Raw genomic sequence first — 12321 nt, 5'->3', positions numbered from 1 at the left:
GATCCATCGGGATCCATGCAGGATGGCAGCCCACATATCGGGCTCTCCAAGTCACCCTTTCTCCCCCCTCCAAGGACAATCCCTGCCTGCAGCTCACTGCTGCCTTTCTGTCTTCTCGCTACAGCACTTCAAGCAGCTGGTGGACGAACTGCAGGCAAAAGGAGTGGGGACGGTGAACAAGGCCTTGACGGAGTCCTTCAAAATCCTGCGGGAGGTAAGAGGCTCAGTGCCAACACTCACATTGGGCACATCTGTCCCTGCCCACCCCTGCTTTCCCCCTTTTGGCTTAGCACAGCCACAGGAGGGACATGAGTGGTATTCATGGGTCTCAAAGCTGTGGCAAACAGTGTGCAAGAGTGACCAGGCATCAAGGAGGTGTTGGCTTGTGGGTGATGCCCTGGAGCTGCTGAACCTGCCCAGTCTGGCAGAGCTTCTGGGTGTGGGGACCCCATCAATGGGTGCCACTGTGGCGGTCCCATCCAGCCCCAGGCAATCAGCCCCTCCTCACCATCACTGTTGTAATGTGCCACCTTATCATGGGCTGGGAGCATTTTGGCTCTGGTAAGATTTGAAAATAATTAATTGCTTTATGTGAACAGTTTTAACTTCTGCCTGGAGGTAGATATGTGACTTAGCTCTGTTTCTGAAGGAATTATTAAAAAGAAAAAAAAAAAGGTCCAAGAGCTGCTGGATGCCCCAACCTCCTCAATGACCCGTCTGTAGTGGTGTAGGTGTAAAGATGCCCATGCCTTGGATGCTGGGAAAAATGTGTGTGTGGTACAATGCTAGTGGCTGTAATGACTCGGATGGTGTTAGAGGTGCTGTAATAGAGGACTTGGCATCCTGGGAAAGTTTCTCCACTTTCACTCGTTGTACAGACTATAAGTTTAATTGACAATAGTGATGGTGTTCCAAATCTATGCTAGTGCAAGCATGATCAGAGTTGAACCCAGCAGTGGTGGTGGCTGAGCTGACTCGTTAGTGGTAAGAGAAGCATAATGGATTTAATGGCAACCTGAGAAGAGTAATGTAGCATTGTCACTGCAGTCATAGGGTGTTGGCTTGCATAGCAGTAATGGTTTGACATCTTTTGGGGAAGATAATTGCTTAGATGACCACAGAATTTCTGCTAGATTAATCTAAATGTATCCTTGCATTTTATGGCACAATTAATTTTATCTTAGAAACCAAAGATGCAGAGCCTATGTGGGTCTGAGTGGTATACGTGAGAATCTTAAAACAGTTGTTCCACCAGAGGAAAACTGGTTTCTTAATGTCTAACATGTCACTGGTTATGTAGAGTGACAACAGATTAAAGAAGCTTAATGCAGCTCTACTGCTGGCTCTCTCAACCAGCACAGCTGTGAAGATCTCAGTGGAGAAGGATGGAGCATAGCCCCAAAGGAAGCCACTTGTCTCAGCTGAAACAGCAACCGGTACAGGCACTGCTCTGGTCCCAGTAATGAAGAGACTTCACGCCTCCTTCCTGTCCTGCATGGCTCACCCACTAGAGCAGGCAATCCTCAAGCCTGCAGAAGGCAGAACCGTTACAAAACCTGGAACAATCTGAGCCAGGCGTGCCCCTGGGAAGTAGAAAGTACATGCAGGGAAAGCTGAGACTGAGAAAAAACAGTCCTCTTTTGACATAGCTGGCACAAAAATACTCCAGAGAGAATGGTGTCTGTGCAGCTCCATGGATCAACATAATTCCATGGTGGTAACAGACAAGAAACTTGCTGGCAGGTAGAGAAAAATTTCTTCTCTATTCAGCATCAAAAATGCACTCAACAGCTTAGGTAGCCATCACTTATGTTGATCCTTGTTGATTCTTCCTCAGCTAATGAGGTCAAAATTTCTCTTAGACAGAACCAATAGTGATTAAAAACAAACAAGCAAAAACAAACAAACAAACATCATCTGATGTCATTTACTCAGAAGGTGAGGTGCTATCTCTCGTTATGACCTCAGGAATTAAAGTGACTAAAGAATTTGGCACTGTCGTGCAGGCAGGACTGCAGAAGCTCCTAGGCAAGCAGAAGGATGCTGTTGCCCATTTTGTGGCAGCATGAATGTCCATGAAATAGGGGTTCTGCTGAATTTGTTGTCAAAGAAAGGTGTGAAAGAGAGCTATGCATCTCCGCTGCCCAGCTTTCCTTTCCCAGCAACGCTGGTTGCAGCTTTCTCAGTGTGACAGAAGGGAGCTCATTCAGTAGACTCTGGTTGCCTCCTCTTTAGCAAACAGGGGGTTAAATCCACAGCCACAGAAGCCATCAGCTGGGAGCCTCATCTGCAACCAGCTGTGGAAGAGCTGCACATGCAGCAGAAGGTCTGCAGGACCTCCTGCAGCCACTTTCAGCTTCATCCCAGGATTTCTGTCTGCCTTAATAACATCCAGAAGAGGCAGAGACCATGTCTCAGTGCACACACAGCAGTCCCAGAGGCAGTGTGCATGGAGGATGCCAGGGTAGAAGCTCCCCTGCTGTCCTGCAGCATCCTTCACATACTGTGGGTGTCCCAGTAAGGGCTCATCACAGAGGGCTGGGGCACCCCAGGCTCTGCCAGCACCACAGCTGGCCTTTTTGAGGCAGAAGGGCACCCTTTGCAAGTGCATGCATGCTTTAAGGACTCTCTGAAATCTTCCCCTAGAGCCTGTTAAATCCCTATCAGCAATAGGGGAGAAAAAGGGGTTGCATCAGCATGTCCTGAAACAACCCTGTGATCCTGCTGCAGCCATGCAGGTAAGGCCTACAGCAGTGGGGCTGGAGGGCAGTGGGGAAGAAGGAATCAGCCACCCCCTTCCCATCAGACAAAATTCACATTCTCAGCCTGTAGTCGTAGCTGCTCCTCACAGACTCTCCTGTTGCTGTTCACGGGAGCGTACGCAAGCGAATGAAAATTGCTACATCACACTGATGAAACAGGCTTTGCTGATTACAACAGACAACCAGTAATAATATCTGTAATGAAAGTGACTGCAAAATTTCCCTGGTAATTTTCCTTAGCCCAATTGCTCGTAGAATTAATAGCCCAGCAGAGACCTATTCAGCGAGGGATGAGCAGCAGAGAGGGGCTGACGAAGAATGCGACCTCTCGCCGTCTTTGTTTTCCTCCATTATGCCCCAGGGTAGGCAGGGTGTATTTTAATCTCTGACGCAATCTGCACGACAGCTCCAGGAGCACAGCTAGCCAGAGCTTCCCCTGCCTCTCTGCCATGCTCTGTCAGCCACTGGCACTCTGTTTCAGTTCAGTCACACACCGAGTAGTTCCGATGAAATATGCATCGCAGGGCAACAATGGCGCTGAGCACACATTTGCAGAGCATTTCCAAATTCTCGAGTGCCAAGTGCAGTCCCTCAAGCTTTTTAGTTTATCAAGTTTTAGTCTATCTCGCTGCTGCCTTCTCTTCTTTGTTCACACATGCTGGGCATGTCTTGTCCTCTCACTCTTTTCTGGCAGGATTTATACCGCTTTGTTCTGGCCACTGCTCTGCTCCACCTCCCCTCAAACATCGTGCTCCCAACAGCACTGAGTGCTGCAGCTGAGAGCTATCAAGTGCTAAGCGGAGCAGAATAATTACTTTCCTTGTCTAACGCTCCACAGTCCTCTTAATACAACAGAAGACAACAGTTACCTCTCTTCAGACACTGTCACATTGTTAATTCATGTCCAGCTGATCTGCCTCTCTGGTATTCCTCTCCAGCCAGTGCTCACCCTCCTCTTCCTTATTTCAGCCTCAGATTATTTTTTCCAATGCAAACAAATTGTAAATATATTTCTATATTTTTATAGACATGCCATATATACAAGTATGTACATATATACCTATGCAAACACACCCCTAATTCTAGGTGGGAGTCATACATGTGTTCATATATTCATTTTATATGAACTTAGGGTAAGGCAGTACAGAATCTGTGACTCTCATGGGTCCTCCTTCCTCAGGATGCACTCAGTAAGCAGGTGATTTGAAAGATGATGTTTTTCTGACCCCACGGAGGAAAAGAAACCCCAGGTTCTGCTCTCTTAAGCCACCATGGAATGATTTCTGCTTTCAACACCAGGTTGTTTTAATGGTACTTTGACTTGTTGCTGCACTCAGACGTGACATAAATTATGAGGTTAGTAATGACTAGGGCAATCCAAAATAGCTATAAGTGAAAAAAAAAAAAAAAAAAAAAAAAAAGTGAAACTGTTAATAAACTGGCTTTTGGTGAGATGTAAGGATTTGCATAACATGAGCAGAACTGATGTCATAGAAAGAATAAACCTGTCCAATGTAAGAAATCACAGGAGTTTTTATCCTCTTATGCCCAGCCTGTGTGGGACATTCCCTCTGTGCACTCAGAGAGGACAGTCTCAGCCATTCTTCTAGCACTGCATAGATGCTACAGGAGAGTTTACCCATCTAGTTTATTCCCTTCTTGCAAAATGTGCTTTCTGTTGATTTGTTGTTGTCCTTTGGGATCTCATAGAGTCCCAGTCAAGTCTCAGCCCACAAGACAAGTAGTACAGCAACTCCTGCCATTCTTTTCCCTTCCTGCTGAGCACAGATTATCTGAATGCTTTCAATTAACTTTCTTTAACCCTACTAGTTTGTGATCCTGCATGTAATCCTTTCTTTTCTTTGTTTCTTATCATTTCAGGCTGTACCCAGCCACTACAATATTGTCCTTTTGATGAGGAAGCATGGAGGCTATAAAGCATCTCTGCCTGGCAGTTTCCCTGTGCTTTTTTATCATCTGCCGATGTGCTCTTTTTACCCACTTTATTGCTTTTTATCTGAGCATTTATAAGTCTTTTCTTGATTCCACTGACATCTTTCTGGACATGGATTCTGCAGCATATTTATCAGGATATGGAAAGTGCAGAATTTCCTACAGATCAACTCATGCCTTTTTGCTTAAAGTCATTTCTAATTTCTTCTTCAATGTTTTTCTATTTCTTTCTCTACTGCTAACTTTCTCATGAGGTTGGTTAGGTTGGAAGGGACTTTAAAGATCATCTAGTTCTACCCCCTCCCTGCTGTGGGCAGGGATGCCACCCACTAGATCAGGTTGCCCAAGGGCCTTGTCCAACCTGGCCTTGAACACCTCCAGAGATGAAGCATCCACAGCTTCTCTGGGAACATGTTTCAGTGCCTCTCCACCCTCTGAGTGAAGCATTTCCTCCTAACCTCTAATCTAAATCTCCCCTCTTTTAGTTTAAAACCATTCCCCCTTGTCCTGTCATTGTTTGTCTGAGCAAAAAGTTGCTCTCCATCTTTTTTATAAGCATCCTTTAAGGACTGAATAGCTGCAATGGGGTCTCCCCAAAGCCTTCTCTTCTCCAGCCTGAACAACCCCAACTCCTCAGCCTGTCTTCACATGAGAGGTGCTCCAGCCCTCTGGTCATCTTCGTGGCCTCCTCTAGACCCACTCCAATAGCCCCACATCCTTCTTGTGCCCCCAAACCTGGATGCAGCACTACAGGTGGGGCCTCACAAGGGCAGAGCAGAGGGGCACAATCACCTCCCTCCCCTGCTGGCCATCCCTCTGTTGATGCAGCCCAGGATGCAGTTGGCCTTCTGGGCTGCAAGCACGTTCTGCTGGCTCATATCAAGCTTTTTGTCCACCAGAAACTCCAAGTCCTTTTCTGCAGGGCTGCTTTCAATGAGTTCTCCACTCAGTCTTTACTCATGTTTGGATTGCCCTGACCCAGATGCAGCACCTTGCCCTTGGCCTTGTTGAACCTCATTAGGTTCATGTGAGCCCACTTCTCAAGCTTGTCCAGGTCCCTTTGGATGACATCCCTTTCTTCTGGTGTATCGACTGCACCACTCAGCTTGGTGTCACCTTCAAACTTGCTGAGGGTGCACTCGATCCTACTGTCAATGTTGTTGATAAAGATATTAAACGGTACCAGTCCCAGGACAGACCCGAGGTACACCACTCATCACCAGCCTCCACCTGGACATAGAGACATTGACCACCACCCTCTGGGTGTGTGCTTCAAGCCAATTCCTTATCTACTGAATGGTCCACCCTTCAAATCCATCTCTCTCCAATTTGGAGATCAAGATGTCATGTGGGACTGTGTCAAAGGCCTTTCAGAAGTCCAGGTGGATGACATTGGTCAGTCTTCCCTTGTCACTCCATCACAGAAGGCCACCAGATTGGTCAGGCAGGATTTGCCCTTGGTGAAGCCGTGATGGCTGACTTGGATCACCTCTTTGTCTTGCATGTGCTTAGACATCACTTCCAGGATGATCTGTTCCATGATCTTTCCAGGCACAGAGGTGAGGCTCACTGGTCTGTAGTTCCCCGGGTCCTCCTTTCTATCCTTTTTAAAAATGGGAATGATGTTTCCCTTTTTCCAGTCATCAGAGACTTCACCCAACAGCCAGGACTTTTCAGATATGATGGAGAGAGGCTTGGCAACTCCATCAGCCCGTTCCCTCAGGACTGTGACAGATACGGGGTGCGTATATACCAGAGCTATGCTGATGTTTGTATCTCTCCACCGTTGCTTTTGCCAGGCTAAAGCTGCAATGTAAATGGCAATGAGCAAAACAGGGAGTACAAGAGACTGTGACCCTGAATGAATTAGATCATGTCTGTTACTCCTGGCAACACGACTGAAGCTATACAGGGGAATACGCAGCTCCCTGCCTCCTTCGCCAACCGCAGCTCTAGCCCACACCTCTTCAGACATCTGGTCTGTAGGCATCTTGTTCCTCACCGTGCTCTTCTTTCACGCTCCTGAGACTTCAATCAGAGCAGAGAATTATGCTCAGAGCTTCATGTGAGTGCTGCCAGATCATTTGCTACAGCTGCAGCCAGCCACAAAAGGACCTAAAAATCAGGGATTACCTCTTGTTCATTTGTTTTCTCAATCTGTCTTTTTAATCTCTATTTCTATGACACTGATGATCTCATTTTCCCTGTTGAAAATATCATCTACTCCTGTAATTAGGAGATTGCTGGTTCTGATACAGCATCTAATTTCCATTATCTCAGTATTATGAGGTCTAAAGCAAGCTATGTGAAGAGATGTCTTAAGTAGTTTGATAAAATGGTGGGTGACCTTAATTAAGTGTTAATTTAATAATCACCTAAACAAAGCATGTTGTAGATTGCAACAGCCTGTTGTTCATGTTATGAAAACAGCTGATTTTGTAACTTCAGTGTTTGTGTGTCTGTGATTTGAACCTCATTCTGACAGCACCTCCTGCACCACCATAACTCTGTGCCTCTGTGATGGAAGCTCATGCTAGCTAGGCTGTCCTCTCTGCTAATCTGGACACAGCTGATATGTGCCCTGGAATAGCTCACCCGAGACTCCTTGTCATCTTCCTATCTAGTGGTCTCTAGCACAATCCCACGTGGCTGTCAATAGTTTTTCCCCTTTCCTTTGCACCTAAGGATGCCCTATGCTTGTTCCTGTTCCATACTCCCAGCCTCTGCCTTGGGTCTCCTTGCTGAGCAGGGGACACTTCTGCTCTGGCCCTCCTGGGGTTCCAGCTACCCTGTAGCTGGCACTTGTTTTTGTTTTTGTTTTGTTTTGTTTTGTTTTTCCATGGTACAAGGTGTAGAAACTTTCTATACCACTGGAAATATCAGACTTTGGGGGCTGTATACAGAAAGACATGGAAATGACCACATTGCATCACTCTTCTCTCTCATGATCATCTGTCCTAATTCTGCTACGCAATACAAATAATGGGATTATTATACAACAGGGAAGGATGGGATCATACCTGTGGTATAATACTGGTTGTTCAGAAACTGTTGAATCCACGATCATTGGAGTAGAGTAACAAGTACTTCACTGACGATACGTGTAATGTTGAAGAAGGCAGGACTGCTGACATAAATGGCAGTGGATGGAGACATTGTGGTGACATTAACACTGAACCTGGTATTTTATAAAGAGGAATAAACATAGAGGTAATGAAAGGAGTGGTGAAATGACTGAGGAAATTTGGACTTGCAGTAGGCTTCCCGGTATCAATGGTTATGATGTTAATCTGCAGATGAACCACAGTGAACCATATTGGCAATCACACTTGCCTTCTGTCCTAACAGCATTACAAAACCAGGAGAGATCTGTGAATTGAAACCTGAAACACCTAACAAGTCCCAGCTCACACCCTGCATGCTGTTCTGTCCAGTGCTTGCTTTCATTTTATGCAATTGGTCTTGCCACTTGGAAGCCTTTTCCTGATTTATAAGATATGTCTACGCTCTCCCCACAAAATTGCGGCAGTTTGATGTAAACCTGGCCACCCTTCAATTAGTCTCCCATATGCTCTCCATCCCATTTCCTTGTTCACCGAAGCAGTGAGGCTCTGTGCAAGGGAAAGTGCAGGCTGACACAGAGCTAGGAGCCACAGCAAAGTCCTCACTTCTGTTCCTTGATGCCTTCTTCTGCCTCCTCTGGTGGCTGCTAATTCAACACCTGTGCTGGTGCTGCATGGGGAGCTCAGATCTCTGCAGCCAGTGTACCCGAGGGCACGAGAGGCACAGGCTCTGTGTTTGGGAGCTGTAGATAAGCAGCAGCCAAAGGCTGTTTTTCCCAGCTAAGGAGGCTGCTGCTGGCTTGTGTTTAAGAGCACACCCATTCAACTTCGCCTTGCATCTCTGGAAACAGAGCACTGGTGTTTGCACCAGAGTCCTAGCATACCTCTACCTTAAATGCCACTTATGCAGAGATAACGTCCTCTCTGATTACAGCGTGTGGTCTTTCTGTCGGATACATTCATAACCTACTTCGGTGCTGATGGCAGCAGCCTTCTTTTTTCATGTTTTCCTGCTTTTCTCTGCTCTTTTTGACAGATTGATGGATTTACCCTGAAATAGAGTCTGATTCCCCCCTCCTCTTGCATTTTCTGCCATAAAAAATGACAGTTATTGCTGTCAAATCAGAATGGCAGTGTTTATGGTCAGTCTACAGCCATTTTGCATAAATGAATGTGACTGCACAAGCTGTGAAGCAGCAGGGAATCAAACCCTTCCTCCACAGCTCTTTTTTCTTATTTTATTTTTGTAAAACCTCCTGTGTCCACATGTGCTAGGAAGGGCTGTAGAAATAATAATAAAAAAATAATAATTTATGCAGCATCGAAACACTGTCCTTTTTCAAGCAGAGCTCTTTCTGAACACAGTATGAGATTTGCAAGAGGAAGTCGGGATCTGGCCCATCATGAATAAATGTGCTGCAGTGACACAGAAGGGGCCTGTGCTGAGATAACTAATGCTCTTCCACTCTGCTTGCAGTTCAGAGACGCCGGTCAAGGAGGCTTGTGTAACCAAGCCATCATGCTGATCACAGACGGAGCCGTGGAAGATTATGAAGCTGTGTTTGAAAAGTACAACTGGCCGGATCGGAAGGTTTGTCTGGGAAGTGACAAATAGAAAGGGCGAGGAAAGATGCTATCCTGCTATGCTGGGAATAGAAGAGGGTGAGCCAGGATGCTGGGCACAGCTGAGCATCCAGCACCCGCATGCATCCTGCTGTAAACACAATGAAAAGCAGCCAGGCAGGAGCCTGCTGCAGTGATTTTAGTGGTGCTGGGATCACAAATGAATACCTGTAGGTCAGGGCAGGTTGTTTTTCATACACATCATTTGCCACAGGTGTGGGCAAGCAAAGCGTTCTTCTGATAAGATTATAAAGACTGAACTGAGTATTTTAAAACAAAACCAAAACACTTCTGCAAAGAATTTTAATCCCCTCCAGGACTGTGTGTAATTGGTCCTGTCTGGGAAAGGTTTGGCTATTACCAGTCCTTATAGTGGGCAGGGGAATGCCACAGAATCTCTCCAGGTACCTTCCAGCCCTATCTGCTTTGAGGTCTGCGGTTACAGGCTTGTATTTACAGAGCAGACTGTGAAAGTGGGATAGACCAGGCTCATCCTAAGCCTTCCTGATTTATTTGTTTACTTCATCCTAGCTAACAGCAATGCACAAAGGGAGAGAAGCAGCCTGCTGAAAGACCAGAGCACAGGGCTGTTGGAGCTGTTTATTTCGGGATTCACTCCTTTGTTGTTGGTCAAACACAAGAAATGGTGAAACTTGCTTTAAATGATTCACGTGGCCAGCTGTTCCCCTGGGTGAAGGATTCCTGTGAGCTATAAACCTCTCTGCATGTGGTTGCTGAGTGCCTGGCAGAGCTGCTATCATAAAATCAAACAGAATTTGCAGTCCTGGCTTATTATGCAGATGATCCCGGGTGCTACTTGGCTTTCTGAGCTTATTGTAATTGGAAATGAAGCTCCAGCCCAGAAAATGCAAAACAAATGGAGCAAGAAGCTTCCATCTCTGCGTGAAGGCAGAGCTCTTGCCCTGCACCACCAGTGCATGTCAGGGTGTCAAACGTGACAGCCTACTGAGGCTACCTTTGCATTCTTGTTCTCAGGTCCGGGTTTTCACTTACCTCATCGGACGGGAAGTCACTTTTGCCCCCAACGTGAAATGGATCGCCTGCAACAACAAAGGTGCGCTATTGGCATCAGCCCCAGTCACTCATGTCACATGTAGGCCTCAGCCACGGGGCCCTGGGCCCCTCCAAGGCTTCCCCACCATAGCTGGGGCCCATTTCTGCATAGCTTCCCTCAGCTGGAAGATGTCTTAGGGAAAAAGCAGCCCCTGCTAGTCTGTGTGGAGTGTGCCTGTGTCCAACTAACACAAGTCCTTAGTGCTGAGCCACCACATTTTCCTGTCTTGGTGCCAAGGGACACTGTGACTGAGATCCATGCTGGCTGTGGTCCACCTAAGACCCTGTGCTTATTGTGTCCCGGTTGCTGGCTTTTGACAAGCTGTCTAAACCTCTGTCAGCGAGCCTGATGTCTTTTGGCTGAGATGTAAAACAAACATCTTTTTTAAAGGTTTTACAGCATTTTTCACAATGTCTGTGGGTTAACCCCTGTACCCCTGCCAAATTCTTTTTGTGCCAGTGGTTTCACCGAGGTACCAGGACAGCTTGTTAATCCTGCCCCCAAACCAATATCCTCTGTAGCCAGCATGAATAGGAAAGTCCATTCAGAGTAGGTGAATCATCCTTATGCATTTGGGGCCAGTTAGAAAGTCCAGTTAGCCCTATTAGAATCCACAAAGGTGAATGAAGAGGGGGAGAAAAGAGTCTTCCCTGTCTGGGCATGACTTGGCCTTGGTGTATCTGTAGATGGACAGCAACCTGCAATGCTTCCTACGTCAGTATCCTTCTTCAACAGGGAAAGGAAAGGGAGACAGAAGCTGGGGGCTGATTAGCTAGGAGTATTTTCTCTCCATCTCAGCAGTGTCTCCAGCAGACTATGAAAGGCATTGGTACATTTGCTACTGAAAATATGCGACAGACAAGAATTGCTGGTGTGTACATGAGCTGGGGATGTCCAAGGTTCATCTGTTAGTGCTATGAATCACATGTAACGTTTTTATTTTTTATTAGATGAAACAAAAACTTGGATTTCAGATAGCACATGCAGCTATAATATTAGAGACAGGGATTTCATGGTGCTGTTGTTTCACCATAAAATGTGAGAATGGATTCTCCTTGAGAACAAAAAATATGCTCTTAGCACCTGCATTCTCACTTAGCAAACTTGATCTCCAAGGAAGGCTCACTGATTTTGGCTCTTCTGTTTCAACACATTTTATAGCTCTTGTAGTCCTCATTTTCAAGCACACAAAATGTTTCCACATCACAAGGCTTATCAAATCATGAGTCTTTTCACATGGCAGTGATTTCCTAGTGATAACATCATTTTTCCATGTATCTGGCATACTCAGTGCTACAAGTGCAACCAATCAGATCCATCTGGTGAGAAGCAGGACAAGAGTCCTTGGGATATTGCATTGTTTTAAGGTTTCTTACCAGTTAGGCAGCTATTGTTGACAGTCTTTTGATAACTTGAAGACATTCTTCCATTGTACTCCTTGTTGTACTGTTAACTCTGGAAGAGAAGTTGGACAGGGTAAGCAGGCAGCCTGGTAGAATACTTTGTATATGTTTGGATTTGGGGACCATAGGCAGCCTGGTTAGTGGATATTTTTGCCTAAGACCTAAACCAGCCTTTTACACCTGTGTGTCATGATTGTGATTATATCGAGACTCTGGTCTTGAGCATTGGTCCAGTGTCCTGAGAAGAACAGAGACAGTGTTTTGAAACTCTAGACTTCCCCAGAAAGTTGTATCCACAGAAAAGTGTGGATACAAAGCATATCAGGGCACTTTTTGTAACATAGACTAAACTGTCTGGGCAGATGCAGGCTTTGGCACCCCATTTTCTGACTTTGTGCAGACACTTATTTATAAATATGGGAGATATGTCAGAAGAGTGACTC

At 46.0% G+C, this 12321-nt stretch overlaps 1 protein-coding gene across 1 annotated transcript in view; it reads left to right on the top strand.

Annotated features, from left to right (window-relative positions):
• The window catches only part of CACNA2D4 (calcium voltage-gated channel auxiliary subunit alpha2delta 4), a 112329-nt gene that overhangs the window by 20819 nt on the left and 79189 nt on the right, over positions 1-12321 (top strand). The window contains exons 10-12 of the mRNA XM_032184094.1: positions 125-214; positions 9255-9368; positions 10397-10475. Coding sequence (XP_032039985.1) covers positions 125-214; positions 9255-9368; positions 10397-10475 — 283 coding nt within the window. The remainder of the gene's footprint in view (positions 1-124; positions 215-9254; positions 9369-10396; positions 10476-12321) is intronic.

This window comes from Aythya fuligula, chromosome 1 (genome assembly GCF_009819795.1).
Source record: "Aythya fuligula isolate bAytFul2 chromosome 1, bAytFul2.pri, whole genome shotgun sequence".
NCBI classification, from domain to species: Eukaryota; Metazoa; Chordata; class Aves; order Anseriformes; family Anatidae; genus Aythya; species Aythya fuligula.
This window is presented reverse-complemented; position numbering and strand designations above follow the sequence as displayed.